This window comes from Rhizoctonia solani, chromosome 3 (genome assembly GCF_016906535.1).
Source record: "Rhizoctonia solani chromosome 3, complete sequence".
Taxonomy (NCBI): Eukaryota; Fungi; Basidiomycota; class Agaricomycetes; order Cantharellales; family Ceratobasidiaceae; genus Rhizoctonia; species Rhizoctonia solani.
Genome location: NC_057372.1, coordinates 2,253,319 through 2,268,282, shown reverse-complemented (window position 1 = coordinate 2,268,282; position 14,964 = coordinate 2,253,319). Strand labels below are relative to the sequence as shown.

Sequence of the window (14,964 nt, the reverse complement as noted above, 5' to 3'; positions counted from 1 at the left end):
TAAAGGGTGTCGTATACGTGTATACCTACTGTTACCGTACCTTGAGTGCTCCCCTTGGTCCGCCCAGTAACAGCCTGACTCTGGGAGACTAGTGTGTACCAATAACCTCAGGTATTCGCACCGTCCATTTGGTTAAATTTATGTGCCGAGCTCCCAAGGGGAAATGATCAGAGAGTGCGGGTAGGTCGATAGGCTAACTTAAATATAGCGCCAGTGATCTCTTGGAAACCCCATTATCCCTTTGTCTTTTCGCAATTGCAACAACTGTGTTCGATTGTTTGAAGTCATGGGCAATTGTATGATGTATGGTTGGCCACTTGTTCAACTATACTTGTTAGTGAGGTCTCGTAAATGACCAACTTTAAGTCATTTTGGGAAGTAGTTCTGAGGACGTCCGAATCAGTCACCAAGTTATAGAGCCGATGTAGGTGAGCCTACAAACGCAGGATTAGTATCTTTCACCCATAATTAGATGACGCGGGAGTTAGGTTGTGAGAATATGCTTCTCAGTTACCATCTCTGGCACATATTACGGATATCGGCGACCTACTAGTACGTCCTCAGTAGGATATCTTAAATAAAGCTCAGGCACATCAAACTGGTTTCGAATTGGTAGTATACCACTCCACTAGATGGTTTATTATACATTCATATCATATACGATATATTCATTATAAATGTCCGCTTTTGTTGTTCCCTATGCAGGTCTTATACCAACACCCATTCCCACGCGTACAAGAGTTTCGAGAGTCGAACTACTGTTGCTAAGTAAATCATCGTCCCACTTCAGTTTACCCTTTTCAAAGAGTATGACAATAGTACTTCCACCGAATGCGAAGTAGCTACCCAATTACTGGTCAAGCAAACAACGTATGATGTAGGCATAATTGAACCTACCCAAACTCTTGGCCGCGTGCAATTGACTCTCCCTCCTTGACAGTGGTGACAATCGACCCTACCATCATTGCACCAATACAGACACACATTACACGTCCAAACACCGGTGAGTCGATTGGGACGATTTTACGCGCATTGTCCCCGTAGACATCAAGCTGAGTACGAATGGCTTGGGGCTACGAGCAGATGAATTTAGATGGAATAAAGCTCAGTTTGAGCGAAACAACTTACGTTAACGGTGTAATATTCGCCTGCGATGTAGGTCATTGGCCCTACCACACCGTCTACCGGACTGTGGAATCTGTGATAATCCTGTGATCCAATCGGGAATAAGTTTGACGTCGAATTTTCACTCATTTATACTAACCTGGGGAGCGAGCCTAAAGATGCCAAGTGCGCCACCGTCATACTTCGGGGCCTCATGCGCATAAGTTTCCCCAAGCAATCGTTTCACAGAGAATTCGCGGCCCTTGATCCACAATCGAGTAGCCTCGCTGACGGTCTCAAATGCCATCATACGGCAGTCAGCACAAGAAACCGCACGCGACGGATTTCCTGGCTCATCAACTGGACGAGCAGTTTCTTTGAGCTTCCTATTAGATAAATTTAGTTCAAGGGCATCAAGGCAGGTATAAATGTGATACGTACCTGTAGAAGAATTCATTGAACGATTCTGAAATGAAGCACTTGGTAAGCACAATAAATGACGACATAAAAATCCTACATACTAAACGAGTCCAACGGGTCCTTGATCTCTTCAACATTCAAATTGTGGAATTCAATGAAAGCTGGGATTTCACGCGCAGATTCTGGAGAGTCGTATTTTTGGCCCTGCTTAATCGACATGGATTTGAGTAACTTGCGAGCTACATGGAAGGTATGTTAGAAGTAGCTAAAATAGAACCAGCCCTCCAAAACGTACCTCGGCCACCCTCCATACGGCTGCTAGCTCCCTGCGAAAGCACCTAAATAGGTATGCAAATAACTGGCTTCGATTATAAACGCACCTTGTAGAGCAGTCTAATACCAATGCGGACGTATCCCTGCATTTTCTCTTCTTCAAGTTGCCCAGTAATGCGGTTCTGCACAATGATGTTTGCTGAATTCTATAAATTTTGTTAGTAACAATAATACGAAAACATAAGCCATGTCACGTACTGCACCAAGCTGGTAATCGCCCGCCGTAATCTTGGTCAACATCTTCGTATACCATTTCCTCTGGGCCTGGCTCGCAGTCACAAAGTTGCCCACGACGATGCGGTCCACCCGAGCCCAGTCGCCACTCGCGCATACAGCCAAGTGCGTGACGATATCAGCCTCGGACTTGCCCTTGAGGCGCGGCCGGTGGCATAGCGGGCATGTCTTGATATTAACCACACGTTCGAACCCACTCGATGAGCTGGCCGAGCCCGAGTCTTCCTCGTCTGAGGAACTGACGTTGATATTTGCGTATTGGCCAGGATTGTTAGGATCAATGACATTCTGATTCGACTCGTGCGGAACTTGTTCGATCTCAGAGTTGCTCCGGCCAGGTGGAGGGCGTGCATCCTGTCCTACAAAGTTGAGTGTGCCAATACCGGGAGATACCATGGAAGGATCGAGCGCCAACGGTGTGGCGGTACCTGTGCTGGGCTCTTCGGCCACAACTTTGCGCCTGTCCGCAGTAGGCTTGGCGAGTTCTTCTTCGAGGCACTGAACCGCCTCGTTGAAAGTTAATTCTTCGCTCTCGGGATTCCTGTTGAATCGAGCGAAGAACCCGTCGAGAGTTTGAGCGGAAAGGGTGGAGCCGAGCGAGTCGAGCATTGATGTAAGCTCGATGTGAGATATGAGACCGGTGTTATCGGCGTCGTATTGCTCGAGGTACTGACGCCAGAAACGTTGTCGGAGCGCATCATACGGCTGATATTTGGCCCTAAACATAATTGATTAAAGCAATCGCCGACTAAGAGACGCCACTTACTTGATCGTCAGAGTGGGCTTGTGCTTGCCTTCCCACGACGCTTCCTTCGTAGGTACCAAGTCAAGAGTAAATGCCCTTAGTTCTGATTCGGTAGGCTCTGCAAGCAGTGGATAAAGTCCAGTATTTGGGTCGCGGGCCGGGAGGTCTTTCATGAGTTCTGGAAGATCCAATGAGACATCGCCGATATGATCGTTGCCCGACATCTTATCCCAATCCAAAACTGAGAAGTTGATCTTGAAATTAGTTTCATGTCGGCGGACGTGGAACAAGAGCTTCTCGTCCCAAACAGGAGTGCGGGAATGACGAATAACGCGAGTACGAAAGACTTTTTTGCTGAAAGCGATGACTACAAAAGGATCCATGTCCCACCCAGTACGAGTCACTAAAAGTCACATGAGATCCCAATACAATACTGCAAAACACATAAGATTTACCGTTTTTTAGCTTTGGTAGATCAGTAGCGCCAGATACTTCAATCATGACGATACCTTGGATGTCGGCACCGGCATCAAGCTGGTAGTCAATGTCCTTGTCTTTACTGCCACGTTTTTTGTATCTCCTAGTTTTCCTTTTCTCAGTTGGCTGGGCCAGCGAGGGAGGCTTGGGCTTGGGTGCGGCAGCTCCATTAGTGTCTGATTTCCCGGTTGTTGCGGTTGAAGCTGCCGAATCTTGTCTACTGATAGATGGGCGCTTGACACCCGAGAACAATCTAGGGATGAAGGGTTTAGGCTGGGGAGGAGAAAGCTGGGCCTGAGGCTGGGTAACCGAGTCCTTTCTAATGTTGAGAGGTGCATGTGCAGGCAGGTCGGCTGGTGTACGTGGTGGAGAGTGAGGTCCGAGTTCATCATCTGATTCTTCGTCATCGCTACTAAGCCCGTCGTCATCAAAGTCTTCAGCCTCGTCACCAGACCCAAGTGTGCCGATTCCACGCGTCTGTCAGATGTGTTAATTTCAGCGGGGTTCCCGTGGAATAGAATCAGGCGCTTACTGGGGGAGCAGTGTCAAGACTCAGGCCGGCCATGATGGAATGACTGAGTAATTGTTGGTAGGCTTGCTGAAAGTCAATGGGGTGATTAACCTCGGGCGGCGTGACAAAGCCGATCTTCAGTTGCATAGTACCCGTGGCAGGATTCTTGGGGTCAGTTGAGAGGACACGTTCGTTAAATGGCTGAAATATATGTGAATAAAAACCCTAAGGTTTTGGACACGCACAAACACACCCATTGGACTTCTTCAAAAGCGGCGCCGTTTCCTCCGTTCCATTTAAACCATTCATCAATGGGAAGCGAAACTTCGCCCAGGTAGTCATTCTTGGAAAAGCGATCCTTATCCCAGATGACGAGTTCGATGGATCCCTGGGAACCTATAGTCGAGAGGTATAGTGGGAAAGTAAAAGTGGCATCCTTGGGGGCCCATTCGGGATACAGAGTCTTGTTGACAACGGGAGTTTGCAGGCGCTTTCCAGCAAAAGATATGACCACGAAACTAGCGGTATTAAATCAGGTTTCAATGATCGCGAGTTACATTATATGCATCAACATAAATACGTACGGATCGCTCTTGCCGTTGGAGTCGGCCGCGCGTAGATCTTTGCATCCTACGATCTGGATCCTGAGTAAGACCGCAGGCAGCTCGCCCTCAAGTTGAGTGACCTTGGCTCGGGTACGACCTGACCTAGTACTCTTGATTCCTTTAGGTATTTTTCCAACATTCTTGAGCACTTTTCCAATACCCATCTTGTTCCCAGCGGGCTTGGAGGAGGGATTAGTGGGCGTCATGACCTCAACCGAACAGTATTTAAATGACCGTCAGTCCGTGTCGTGAGCTGTCGTAAGATGAGGAGTAATGTTATTTATGTAAACCGAAGCTAATTGAAGCAAATCAGGGCAGTCAGAATCTTGGTCGCCGCCAAGGGAGCCGCCTTATATGACGAAACCCAAAAGTATGATAGTGGCTGTGCAACCTGTGTCCCTCTGTACGGCATTGGTCGTCATCGATCGCCTTCGGAGCGCGCACTGACACCGAGCATTCAGCGCCTCATCGAATTGAGTAGAATTTACATCAAAAGATTTATAGTTTGCTGAACCAAATGTTAAATCCCACCCTTCTATAAATATCGATGAATTCGCACGCAATGTGCCCTAAGTATTCGAATGTTAGTTCCGAGTGAAATTCATACGCTATTCGTTTAAATCAACGTGTTTATTTCATCTTCGGGTTCTTGATAACGTGACTGTTTGGACCAGACCAGTTACTGTACAATGTTAACGGGTTGAGATTGACGGTGCTTGAGCTCACGATTGGCTGTCGTTGTGTCTGGCCGAGGCACAGCCGTCCAATCGTAGATGCTTGTTTACTCCGTGCCTCTAGTAGGGCGCGCCGCCATTCGTAATAAATTGGACAGAGCCTGGTTCTGCACTGGGGCTTCCGGGCCGGTTATGAACTACCCGTCTAGCTTGAAGTTTTAGCAACTACTACAATTTACGAGGGACCGCTATGGCCCCGCCGAGGCTTCCGGACATCAACGCTATCCTACATGTCATAGCAACGAAGTCGCGATCTCACTTGGTTGAAGGCTCATTGAAGACTCGCAGGACCTCGATCTGAGCCACAACCAGTCCAGATATCCCATACTGGGCACACACGTCAAAGACAAAGGAGGCGATGCCTGGGCGCTAATTCACACACGAGGGACCTTTCGAATCGAACGGTGCTGTTGGAGGCACCGACCGCCACCCCTCCATTTATAAGTTTGATGGGCATAGCGAGGCTCCTTTAAGGCATTTCTCTCGCTTATTCCCTATACCCACCACCACCACCTCCTCCTCCTCCTCCTCTAACGACGACTCTTACGACCTTGAATACACCCACATCAGTATGGATAGTTGTCCCGAAGAAGATCAACTCAATTTCTGCAAAGTAATCGTGTCCAACCCCGATATATCAGTAAGCACGACAGCCTAGCCGAGAACTTAGGATGCATACTGACTTACCGCTACCTAGGGCATAGGTGTAAGTCTGTTTGGAGGGTTTTTACATCCGTTTTAATCTCAGACCGAGGAAATAGGTCCGAGTTGCAATCTATGCGCAAACAATCATGAGCATGGTAGGCCAATTGCTCCCGTCTATTTCCAACCGAATCTGACCCCGGACCACAGATCATTGCCTCAATCTTACCATACCATGAAAAAGCATTTCGGGATACATCGCGAAACTGCTATGTAGTGTCGACAAGCTTGATGATCGCTTCTCTAATCGAGCTAAAGACTCATGAACTTAGTCTATTTGACGCTTTGATTGTGACAATGGTAAGTAAAGCTAGCTTTCGACTCACTGGTCCCAGACTCACTCAGATATTTTGCTCTTGTAGCTTACGACTATTATGACAGCGTTCGTCACGGTGAACACAGCCTATGTAAGTAATTTACAGCGTATCAGACCTGGGCTCATCCTCCACAGATTCGCACTCTGGGCCTGTCCATCAATATCTCCAGTTTTCTGTTCACTACCTTCTGGGTCTACTGGGGTCTGCAAGTATGGAACGATCCCAAAACCTTCGGGATTCCCGAGGGTGAGGAGAACTGTAATGCTAGCATCGACACCGTGTTCGTCGTATTCGGTCACAACGTCAGCGTAACAAACAGCGGTCTGCGTGGGTTCGCCATGTTCATTTTCGCAATCGGGTCGATCTCTGCTCTGGCAGCGCTCTGGCAGTGCATAACCTGGTCACTCCGATATATTGTTGGTACTGCAAGGACAGCTAAGGAAAATGCTGCTGCACGATATGCTAGAGAACTTCGCCACCGAAGGGGTGCGTATTGTCTACATTGTTCGCCTGGGTGCTTAAGGCTAACAATACCCACGCAGCTCGCTCGGGTGGCAAAGGGCAGCATATGACCCGGTTTGGGGGCACGGTTGGAATGATCTACATGATCGTTACAACAGAACAAATCGTCCAGCGCAACCCGGACGTGTCCAAACAAGTCAATGGTTGGACTTACAGTCAAACTCTTGCATTGATTATGTTAGGCCAGCAGCTCATGGATTGTTTTACGTATTTTAAAGAAGAGATAAATTACAGAAAGGCGGAACGAGCACGAGCGAATGGCGATGTGGCTTAGCTGAAGTTGATTGACGAGGTTTTCTTCTGTATCTGGTTTCTTGTCTGTAGCTGTGTTTAACATGTTTACCTCATCTGCTTTGTTTACATTATACCACAAATTCACTCTCAACTGAACAAAAAATATTTAAACTTCACTGCACTTTGGAAGTCCTGATTGGTCTCCCATAGAGACGAATTATCTCCTTTGGGGCTTGGCCACGTCTCCAAGAAGTTAGCATGTGCCTTTTTGGGAAGCGATCGGCCCAGACATAATAGGCACACCACACGCTATCCGACGCTGCCTGTATTCTTGATAGCCGATTTTCCCGTGATGCTTGGCATCCCGGTGCCCATCCTTTATCCTTATAACAAATTTACAGGGCGAGAGCTATATAGACTGAAGATGACCTTCGCGCGTCTTTTGAACACTACCCACGCGCCCTACGAGCCAAAGGACATGAGCATGTCCAGCTGCCCTTCCGAGCTTGGACCTGATTTTTGTACGGTCATCACGCCTAATGCTGATATCTCTGTAAGTACCGTATTTCATCTCGGGTATAAGACGTCAGGCTAACCAGCTGACAATCGTAGGGAAAGGGGGTGCGTTCATTTCAGCGCATCCATAATTAATACTTTGACTCATATCACTACATAGGTCCGGATTGCACTTTACTCCCAAACTCTTCTTACTATGGTGGGTAGTAGGCGATCTACAAGGGCCGGTGGGGATTCATTTCTTGACTAAATGCATACAGGCCGTGGCTTCGTTCATACCATACCATGAGAAGGCATTTCACAGCACAGCACGAAACGCGTACATCGTGTCAACCAGCTTGATTATTGCATCGCTCATCGAAACGAAGACGCGTGGATTGAGTTTGTTCGACGCGTTAATAGTAGCCATGGCAAGTCATGCGCATGGCGGTGATTATTTGTCAGGCACTGACCCATATATCTACCGCATATATATAGCTTACGACTATCATGACTGCCTTTGTCACCATCAATAGTACCTACGTATGTTTATTTGTTCAAGCCATATTTCGCTGGCTGATTGCCTACAGATGAGACAACTTGAACTTTCAATCAGCATCTGCAGCTTCCTATTCACCATATTCTGGTGTTATTGGGGGTTGCAGGTATGGAAAGACCCGTCGACTTTTGGTATCCCTTCAGACAGAGAAAATTGCACAGCAAGTACCGGAACGATATTTGTAGTATTCGGTCATAACATTAGTGTGACGAATCGTAACCTGCGTGGCTTCGCGCTATCCATGTTTGCGATTGGCATTATTAGCGCACTGGCGTCTTTGTGCTATTCAACCGGTTAGTTGGCAAGATACACTATCAATGGCGCGGCCGTTTCTAAAGACAACGCCGCTAGGAGGTATGTTAAACGTCTTCGTCTCACCAAAGGTTGGTAGCTCCATATCTATTTGTGAAAAAATCGGCTAATGGTCTGTTTAGGGAAATACATGTCACGCTTCGGAGGCCTTGCAGGAATGATATACACTTGCGCCCAAAAAGATTGAGCCACGTGAGCTCAAATCAATGACGCTCACGCGTCACCCGCACGATTGAGAATTCGTTTACGATGTAATAGTAAATTTTGTAGATACAGTAGTATAGAACATATATACAAAATTTTAGATCAAAACTAAGTCTCCTCGTGGAGATACGCGTGAGCGAAATTTTTGGGCTGGCTCATTCTTTTTGAGCATTTTCAAATTGTACCTGCAACTGCACGCATGCACCCAAAATGACATGCAAAACTGAATAATTTGGATATGAATTTTAGTATTTGGTGTTGTAGACACAATCAATACTGTCGTAGACACACTCGATACCAGGGAATTTATTCCCATTTTCTCGGATTTAAACAAAGGCAAACGGACAACATTTTCGATCACGTGACCTCGGCGCTTATATCACACGCTAAGCGCCGAGCCACGTCCCCTTCCGCGCTTATCTCAGCATACGTAGCCACCTCCACCTGATGACATCACTATGACACGTCAGTGACACGTATGCATGAGTAAGGCCAACTGCAGAGCGGGGTTCTTATTGGATTCTATATTTGATATGATGTATTTGTAATTAGTCACTCTGTAGAATATATAAGGAGGCCAACCGACCATGGTAACACCCAGGTCGATTACCTCTTGTCGCATCCCCCAACTGTACGAGGCCTTAGGCCAGCAATTACTTAGTCCCCCCACCTGTACTCGTTGCCTTAAGCAACTTCCTCATTGTAGATACATAACTTGCCATTGCCATTAGGGCTTTGGTCATTGTACTTAGATAGTTAGTCGTCGTAGGTAGCCTCCTCACCGCCTTAAGCGGTTCTCACTTAGTCCTATACGGCCACAAGCGCCCGCTACCTAGACGACCCCTACGGACGTCTAGGACACTAGGTAATCGACCTTACGTTGGTTGCAAACCGTTTTGTACCCACCATTAAGCCCCAGCCACCGAGAAGAGTACCAGTACTAGCACGACCAAAATCACGTGATCGGGGCCACCTTGCGGGAAAGAATAATCAAAATTCCCCCACCCCCACGTAGTAGGAAATTGCTATAAGGCTGAATACTCCTATTGCCCGCATACCACAGGTTGCTGCACCCTCTACCTGCGGCCTTAGACAGTTGATCCACCCGCTTGCAGAAACCCTGCTCCACATCACGCCCGCCTACGGCTGTTGATTGGTTGAAAGGACTGTCCAACGCTAGGTTGGTTGAGACAAAGGCTTAGCGTTCGAGTAGTAAAGCACTCATAAGTCCTGATATAGGCACCCCTGGCTACACAGCCTCCACTCCCCTTCACTCGCCCATCATTACCTCGCGCACTCCCACTTGCTCCTCGTCCCGGGCATCTTCCCACGCTGGCCGCTCCTACCCGCCAACACATACCATGGCAACCCGTTCCCGGCCAGCCTCTCAAACCCGCTCCCCAATCAATCAAGGGGAGTTGGGACCCCACCTTCCGACAGCCCCCTATGTCGAACTTGGGGAAGTATCCCTCGAGCAAATCACAAGTCTCCTCCTTGGCCTCCTCGGCCAAGTTGAGAACCTCGAACAAAAGGTGGAAGAAGTCCGAGAAGCGGGAGTCGAGGCCCGCACCAACCTTGAGAACATCTCTCAAGCCGTCGATACTGTCAAGGATGGGCTTAGAAGCCTCCAGCTCCACGGGCCCAGGACCCCAGAAGACACAAAACCCCCGGCCGTGGAAGCAACGCCACGCCCCCTACCAAAAGTCGACCCTATTGGATCGACTAGTTGGGTCTCATTCTGGCCCGAATTGTCCAAGGGGCTCCCCGTCTTTGCCCAGCCCACTCCCATACGAGGAGTACCCCCGCGAGTCCCATCTCCCCCTCCATCTCCGGCTCTCCAATCCCCGATCGGGACATCTGCCCCTCCACCTCCGGCTCCAGTCGCCGCCTATCCTACCCCGGTCAAAGTAGACCACCCAGATGCCTATACAGGCAAGATTGGGAGTGAAGCCAAACAATGGCTCACCAGGATGTTGGCATGGACCCAATTGAATTCCCGCATGTTTCCCACGGACCAAGAGGTCTTATCATTCCTTCTCATGAACATGAAGGATTCTGCGGGAGCATGGGCCCATCCGCACCTCGACCAGCTCGGGTCACACCAAGCCATCATCCAAACGGTCGAAGGTTTCAAACTGGAGTTCCTGGCAGCGTTTGGCGACCCTGATGCCACAAGGGCCGCCGAGCGGAAAATAACCTCCCTTACCCAATCCGGCACATGCGCGGATTATATTACAAAGTTCAGAACCCTAGCAATGGAACTGGACTGGAACGACGCGGCCCTCCGAGGCCAGTTTGCCCGTGGCCTCCACTGGGAGGTCAGCCGGCAAATCGCAACCCGTGAGCACCGCCCCCGTACCCTCTTAGAGCTGCAAAACGCAGCACTTGTCATCAATAACGCCCTCCGAGAGGAGCGTGCTAGCCATCCGCCAAAGGATAGTAAGTCTAGCAGACCAACTAACCCCGCAAGGGGGACGAGTACCGGCCAGCCAAGCACCGGTTCTAAGAAGCTCTCTGACAATCCAAACTTTGTATCGGAAGAGGAACGAAATCGCCGCCGCGCCGCTGGCGCCTGCATCAAATGCGGCAAAATGGGCCACAAGTTCGCGGAATGCCGCACGGGATGGAAGGCTACCCCTATTGAGGACAAAGGGAAGGCCAAAGAAGCCGCCAAGGTTGGCGAAGACTCCAAGTACCAATCGGGAAAAGAGTAAGGGTACCTGCTGCCGCGCGCAAGGACCCCAAGGACTCTGGGCTTGTTGAAATCTGTAACATATCAAATAGTAACAATAGAATCTCTCCCCTTTTTACGATTTCAATTAAGCCAGAGAAGCAAGCGGAAACACTAGAAGTCCTGATAGACTCAGGCGCCACATCATCATTTCTCCACCCCCGTACCGCCGAGGCATTACGCCTACCCCTCATAGATCTACCACTACCCCGCACCGTCACTATGCTCAATGGGTCGAGCCCCCAGGCTGGCAAAATCTGGAAGAAGGCTAACCTAACCTTCTCCTTTGATGGCAAACGCATGACTGAGACATTCCTCATTTGCAACACAGGGTCTCACGCCGCCATCTTAGGATTGAAATGGTTGGATGCCCACAACCCGGAAATAGATTGGAATACGCGCACCCTCTCCTTCCCGCATACTCCACCAGAACATGTGGCCATCGCCGAGGAGGAAGAAGCTGACAAGAACCCTCTTGAAGGAGTACCCCCTGAGTACCATCAATATGCTAAGGTATTCGGGGAAGAAGAATTCAATAAGCTTCCCCCCCACCGGCACTATGATATTGGGATTGAACTGACGGAAGAAGGACCCCTGAACTCGCCTCTCTATAGCATGACCGACGCCAAATCCGCCACACTCAGGGATTGGCTCAGGGACGAGCTCAAAGCGGGCAAGATTAGACCCAGCAAATCCCCTATTAGTTCCCCCGTCATGTTTGTCCCAAAAAAGGATGGTTCCCGCCACTTAGTAGTTGACTACCGTTGCCTCAACAATCGGACAAAGAAAAATGTGTACCCACTGCCCCGTCCAGATGACCTCATGGCCCAGCTCCGTGGTGCCAAGATTTTCACTAAACTAGACCTAAGATGGGGTTACAACAATGTCCGTGTCAAAGAAGGTGACGAGTGGAAAACTGCTTTCCGTACCAAGTATGGGTTGTACGAGTCCCTAGTAATGACATTTGGCCTAACTAACGCTCCCGCTGCCTTCCAACACTTCATGAACGAACTGTTCAAAGACCTGCTTGATGTATGCGTCATCATCTATCTCGATGACATCCTGATCTACTCTAAGGATGACGCTTCCCACACACAGCACGTACATGAAGTTCTACAGCGCCTGATGGATAACCAATTGTTTTGCAAGGCATCAAAGTGTACCTTCCACGTCACATCTGTAGAATACCTAGGGATCATTGTGTCAGACAAAGGTTTTAGCCTGGATAGGCTCAAAATCCAGGCGGTACAAGAGTGGCCTACGCCCACCAAGGTCAAGGAAGTTCAGTCATTCTTGGGGTTTGCAAATTTCCTCCGCCGGTTTGTCGCCAATTTCAGCCACATGGCCAGGCCATTACATAACCTGGTCAAGAAGGACACCCCTTGGAAATGGGATGCAAAGGAACAGGAAGCCTTCCAAGGTTTGAAGGACGCGATCACCAACGCCCCTGTCCTCTGCCATGCCAATCCTACCAAACCCTACTTCCTGGAGACGGATGCATCCGGCGCGGCCCTTGGTTCTATACTCAGTCAACGGCAGGAAGACGGTTGCCTACACCCCCTTGGTTTCCTTTCCGAATCATTCAAAGGAGCCGAGCAAAACTACGATACACACGATAAGGAGCTCCTAGCGATCATTCGCTCCTTTGAGTATTGGCGCATATTTTTGGAGGGGACCCTACATCCCATCACCGTATTCACCAATCACCGTAACTTGGAATACTGGAAGGAATCTTGGACCTTCAACCGCCGCCATGCACAATGGCATCTCCTCCTGGCAGGCTACAACTTCCAAATTGTATATAGGCCCGGGAAACAGTCAGGGAAGCCAGACGCCCTGTCATGACAATCAGACCATGCCGATATTCCACCGGAACCCCAGTCCATGCTGCCAGAACCTATATTTGCCAACGTTGCCTTGGTAATCCCTGAGAAGGAACTACAGCGCCAGATCGAAGCATCCCTGGACCAGGATGAATCACTGGAGGAAATCCTCCAATTCCTCCAGAACGAATCCAAGGCGCCCCCTTCCATCAAACGGGCGTTCAAGGACTACGAAATGGAAGCTGGCCTGTTGTTCTACCAGGGGAGGATTGTGGTACCAGATGTTGGGACCTTGCGGACGGACCTCCTGCGTATCTACCATGATAGCCCGCTGTCAGGCCACCCAGGAAGACAAAGGACCCTGGAGCTAATCTCACGCGCCTATTACTGGCCAGGCATCTGGGCCGACACTTATTGGCACGTAGATTCCTGTGAGACCTGCCAACGGATACGGAAGCCAAGGTACTCCTCGATCCCTCCTCAACCCCTCGAGCTTCCCACTAGGCCATGGCAACATATCTCCTACGACATGATTGTTGACTTACCAAAGGACGGTAACAGTGACTCCATCCTAGTCATTGTAGACAGCTTCACAAAGTACGTCATCCTGGTGGAATGTTCCAAGAAGCTCAAGGCACCGGCACTAGCGGAGCTATTCCTACAACACGTCTGGAAACGCTACGGAATGCCCGAGAAAAACAGTATCGGATCGTGGAAGGGTTTTCAATAACAAATTCCTTAGGGCGTTGTACCAGCGCCTAGGAATAGACCCCCACTTTTCCTTGGCATACCACCCCCAAAGCGATGGACAGACAGAACATGTGAACCCCACAGTTGAGCACTTTTTGCGGGCCTACTCAGGAATCAACCAGAAGGACTGGGTCAAATGGTTACCCATGGCGGAATTTGCCTACAATAACGCAGTACATAGTAGCACCGGCAAATCCCCGTTCAAAGCACTGTATGGATGGGAACCATCACTTACCCCAAGTAACGTCCCAACCAATGTCCCGGAAGCCGACAATATGGCCACTCAAATGGAAGCACAATGGCGGGAAATCAAAGCTGCACTCCAACAATCCAAAACTCGAATGACTGCGGGAGAAACGGGAGAACCATTAGAATTTGAGATTGGTGAAGAGGCCTGGCTAGACGCCAAAAACATAAAGCTAAGGACCCTGAGTCCTAAGCTATCCGAACAACGCCTAGGTCCCTTCAAAGTAACCGAGAAGATCTCAGACCAAGCATACCGGTTGGAACTCCCATCAACAATGAGAATCCACAATGTTTTCTACGTGGGGCTTCTGTCAAAGGTCAAAAGGGACAAGAAGCGCAACTTCAAAAACCGCCCTCCACCGGTCACCGTGGACGGGGAAGAAGAATACGAAGTGGAAGGAATCACGGATGCTGAGGAACGAGACGGAAAATGGTTCTTCCAAGTCAAATGGAAGGGTTATGGGTCCGAAGAAAACACATGGGAGCCACGAGAAAACCTGAGAAACGCCAAAAAAATTTTAGAAAAATACAAAAAAGAAATGAAAAAGAAGGCCCTTGGCGCTGCCAAGGCCCTTAGAGGGGGGGCAGTGTCGTAGACACACTCAATACCAGGGAATTTATTCCCATTTTCTCGGATTTAAACAAAGGCAAACGGACAACATTTTCGATCACGTGACCTCGGCGCTTATATCACACGCTAAGCGCCGAGCCACGTCCCCTTCCGCGCTTATCTCAGCATACGTAGCCACCTCCACCTGATGACATCACTATGACACGTCAGTGACACGTATGCATGAGTAAGGCCGACTGCGGAGCGGGGTTCTTATTGGATTCTATATTGATATGATGTATTTGTAATTAGTCACTCTGTAGAATATATAAGGAGGCCAACCGACCATGGTAACA

The 14,964-nt window shown here is 49.2% G+C and overlaps 3 protein-coding genes across 3 annotated transcripts; 2 read left to right on the top strand and 1 right to left on the bottom strand.

The window, feature by feature from the left end:
* Positions 1-697: 697 nt before the first annotated feature.
* RhiXN_03131 (phosphatidylserine decarboxylase family protein) lies at positions 698-4,635 on the bottom strand (the record flags this gene model as incomplete). Its single annotated transcript, XM_043322948.1, has 14 exons — positions 698-842; positions 898-1,073; positions 1,129-1,209; positions 1,265-1,490; positions 1,546-1,570; positions 1,626-1,763; positions 1,820-1,850; positions 1,905-2,003; positions 2,056-2,809; positions 2,858-3,239; positions 3,292-3,790; positions 3,846-4,025; positions 4,078-4,342; positions 4,409-4,635. The coding sequence occupies 14 exons, from the start codon at positions 4,633-4,635 to the stop codon at positions 698-700; spliced, it is 3,228 nt and encodes a 1,075-aa protein (XP_043178444.1).
* Positions 4,636-5,353: 718 nt separating this feature from the next.
* RhiXN_03130 (Retrotransposable element Tf2 protein) lies at positions 5,354-13,084 on the top strand (the record flags this gene model as incomplete). Its single annotated transcript, XM_043322947.1, has 15 exons — positions 5,354-5,395; positions 5,452-5,502; positions 5,549-5,803; positions 5,861-5,869; positions 5,925-5,963; positions 6,016-6,165; positions 6,228-6,272; positions 6,317-6,668; positions 6,725-6,847; positions 7,340-7,491; positions 7,551-7,559; positions 7,615-7,653; positions 7,715-7,835; positions 9,748-11,218; positions 11,293-13,084. 15 exons carry the CDS (start codon positions 5,354-5,356, stop codon positions 13,082-13,084), a joined length of 4,650 nt encoding a protein of 1,549 aa, XP_043178443.1.
* Positions 13,085-13,123: 39 nt separating this feature from the next.
* On the top strand, positions 13,124-14,654 carry RhiXN_03129 (Retrotransposable element Tf2 protein; the record flags this gene model as incomplete). The annotated part of the gene is made up of 2 exons (XM_043322946.1): positions 13,124-13,659; positions 13,805-14,654. 2 exons carry the CDS (start codon positions 13,124-13,126, stop codon positions 14,652-14,654), a joined length of 1,386 nt encoding a protein of 461 aa, XP_043178442.1.
* Between the last annotated feature and the right edge of the window lie 310 nt (positions 14,655-14,964).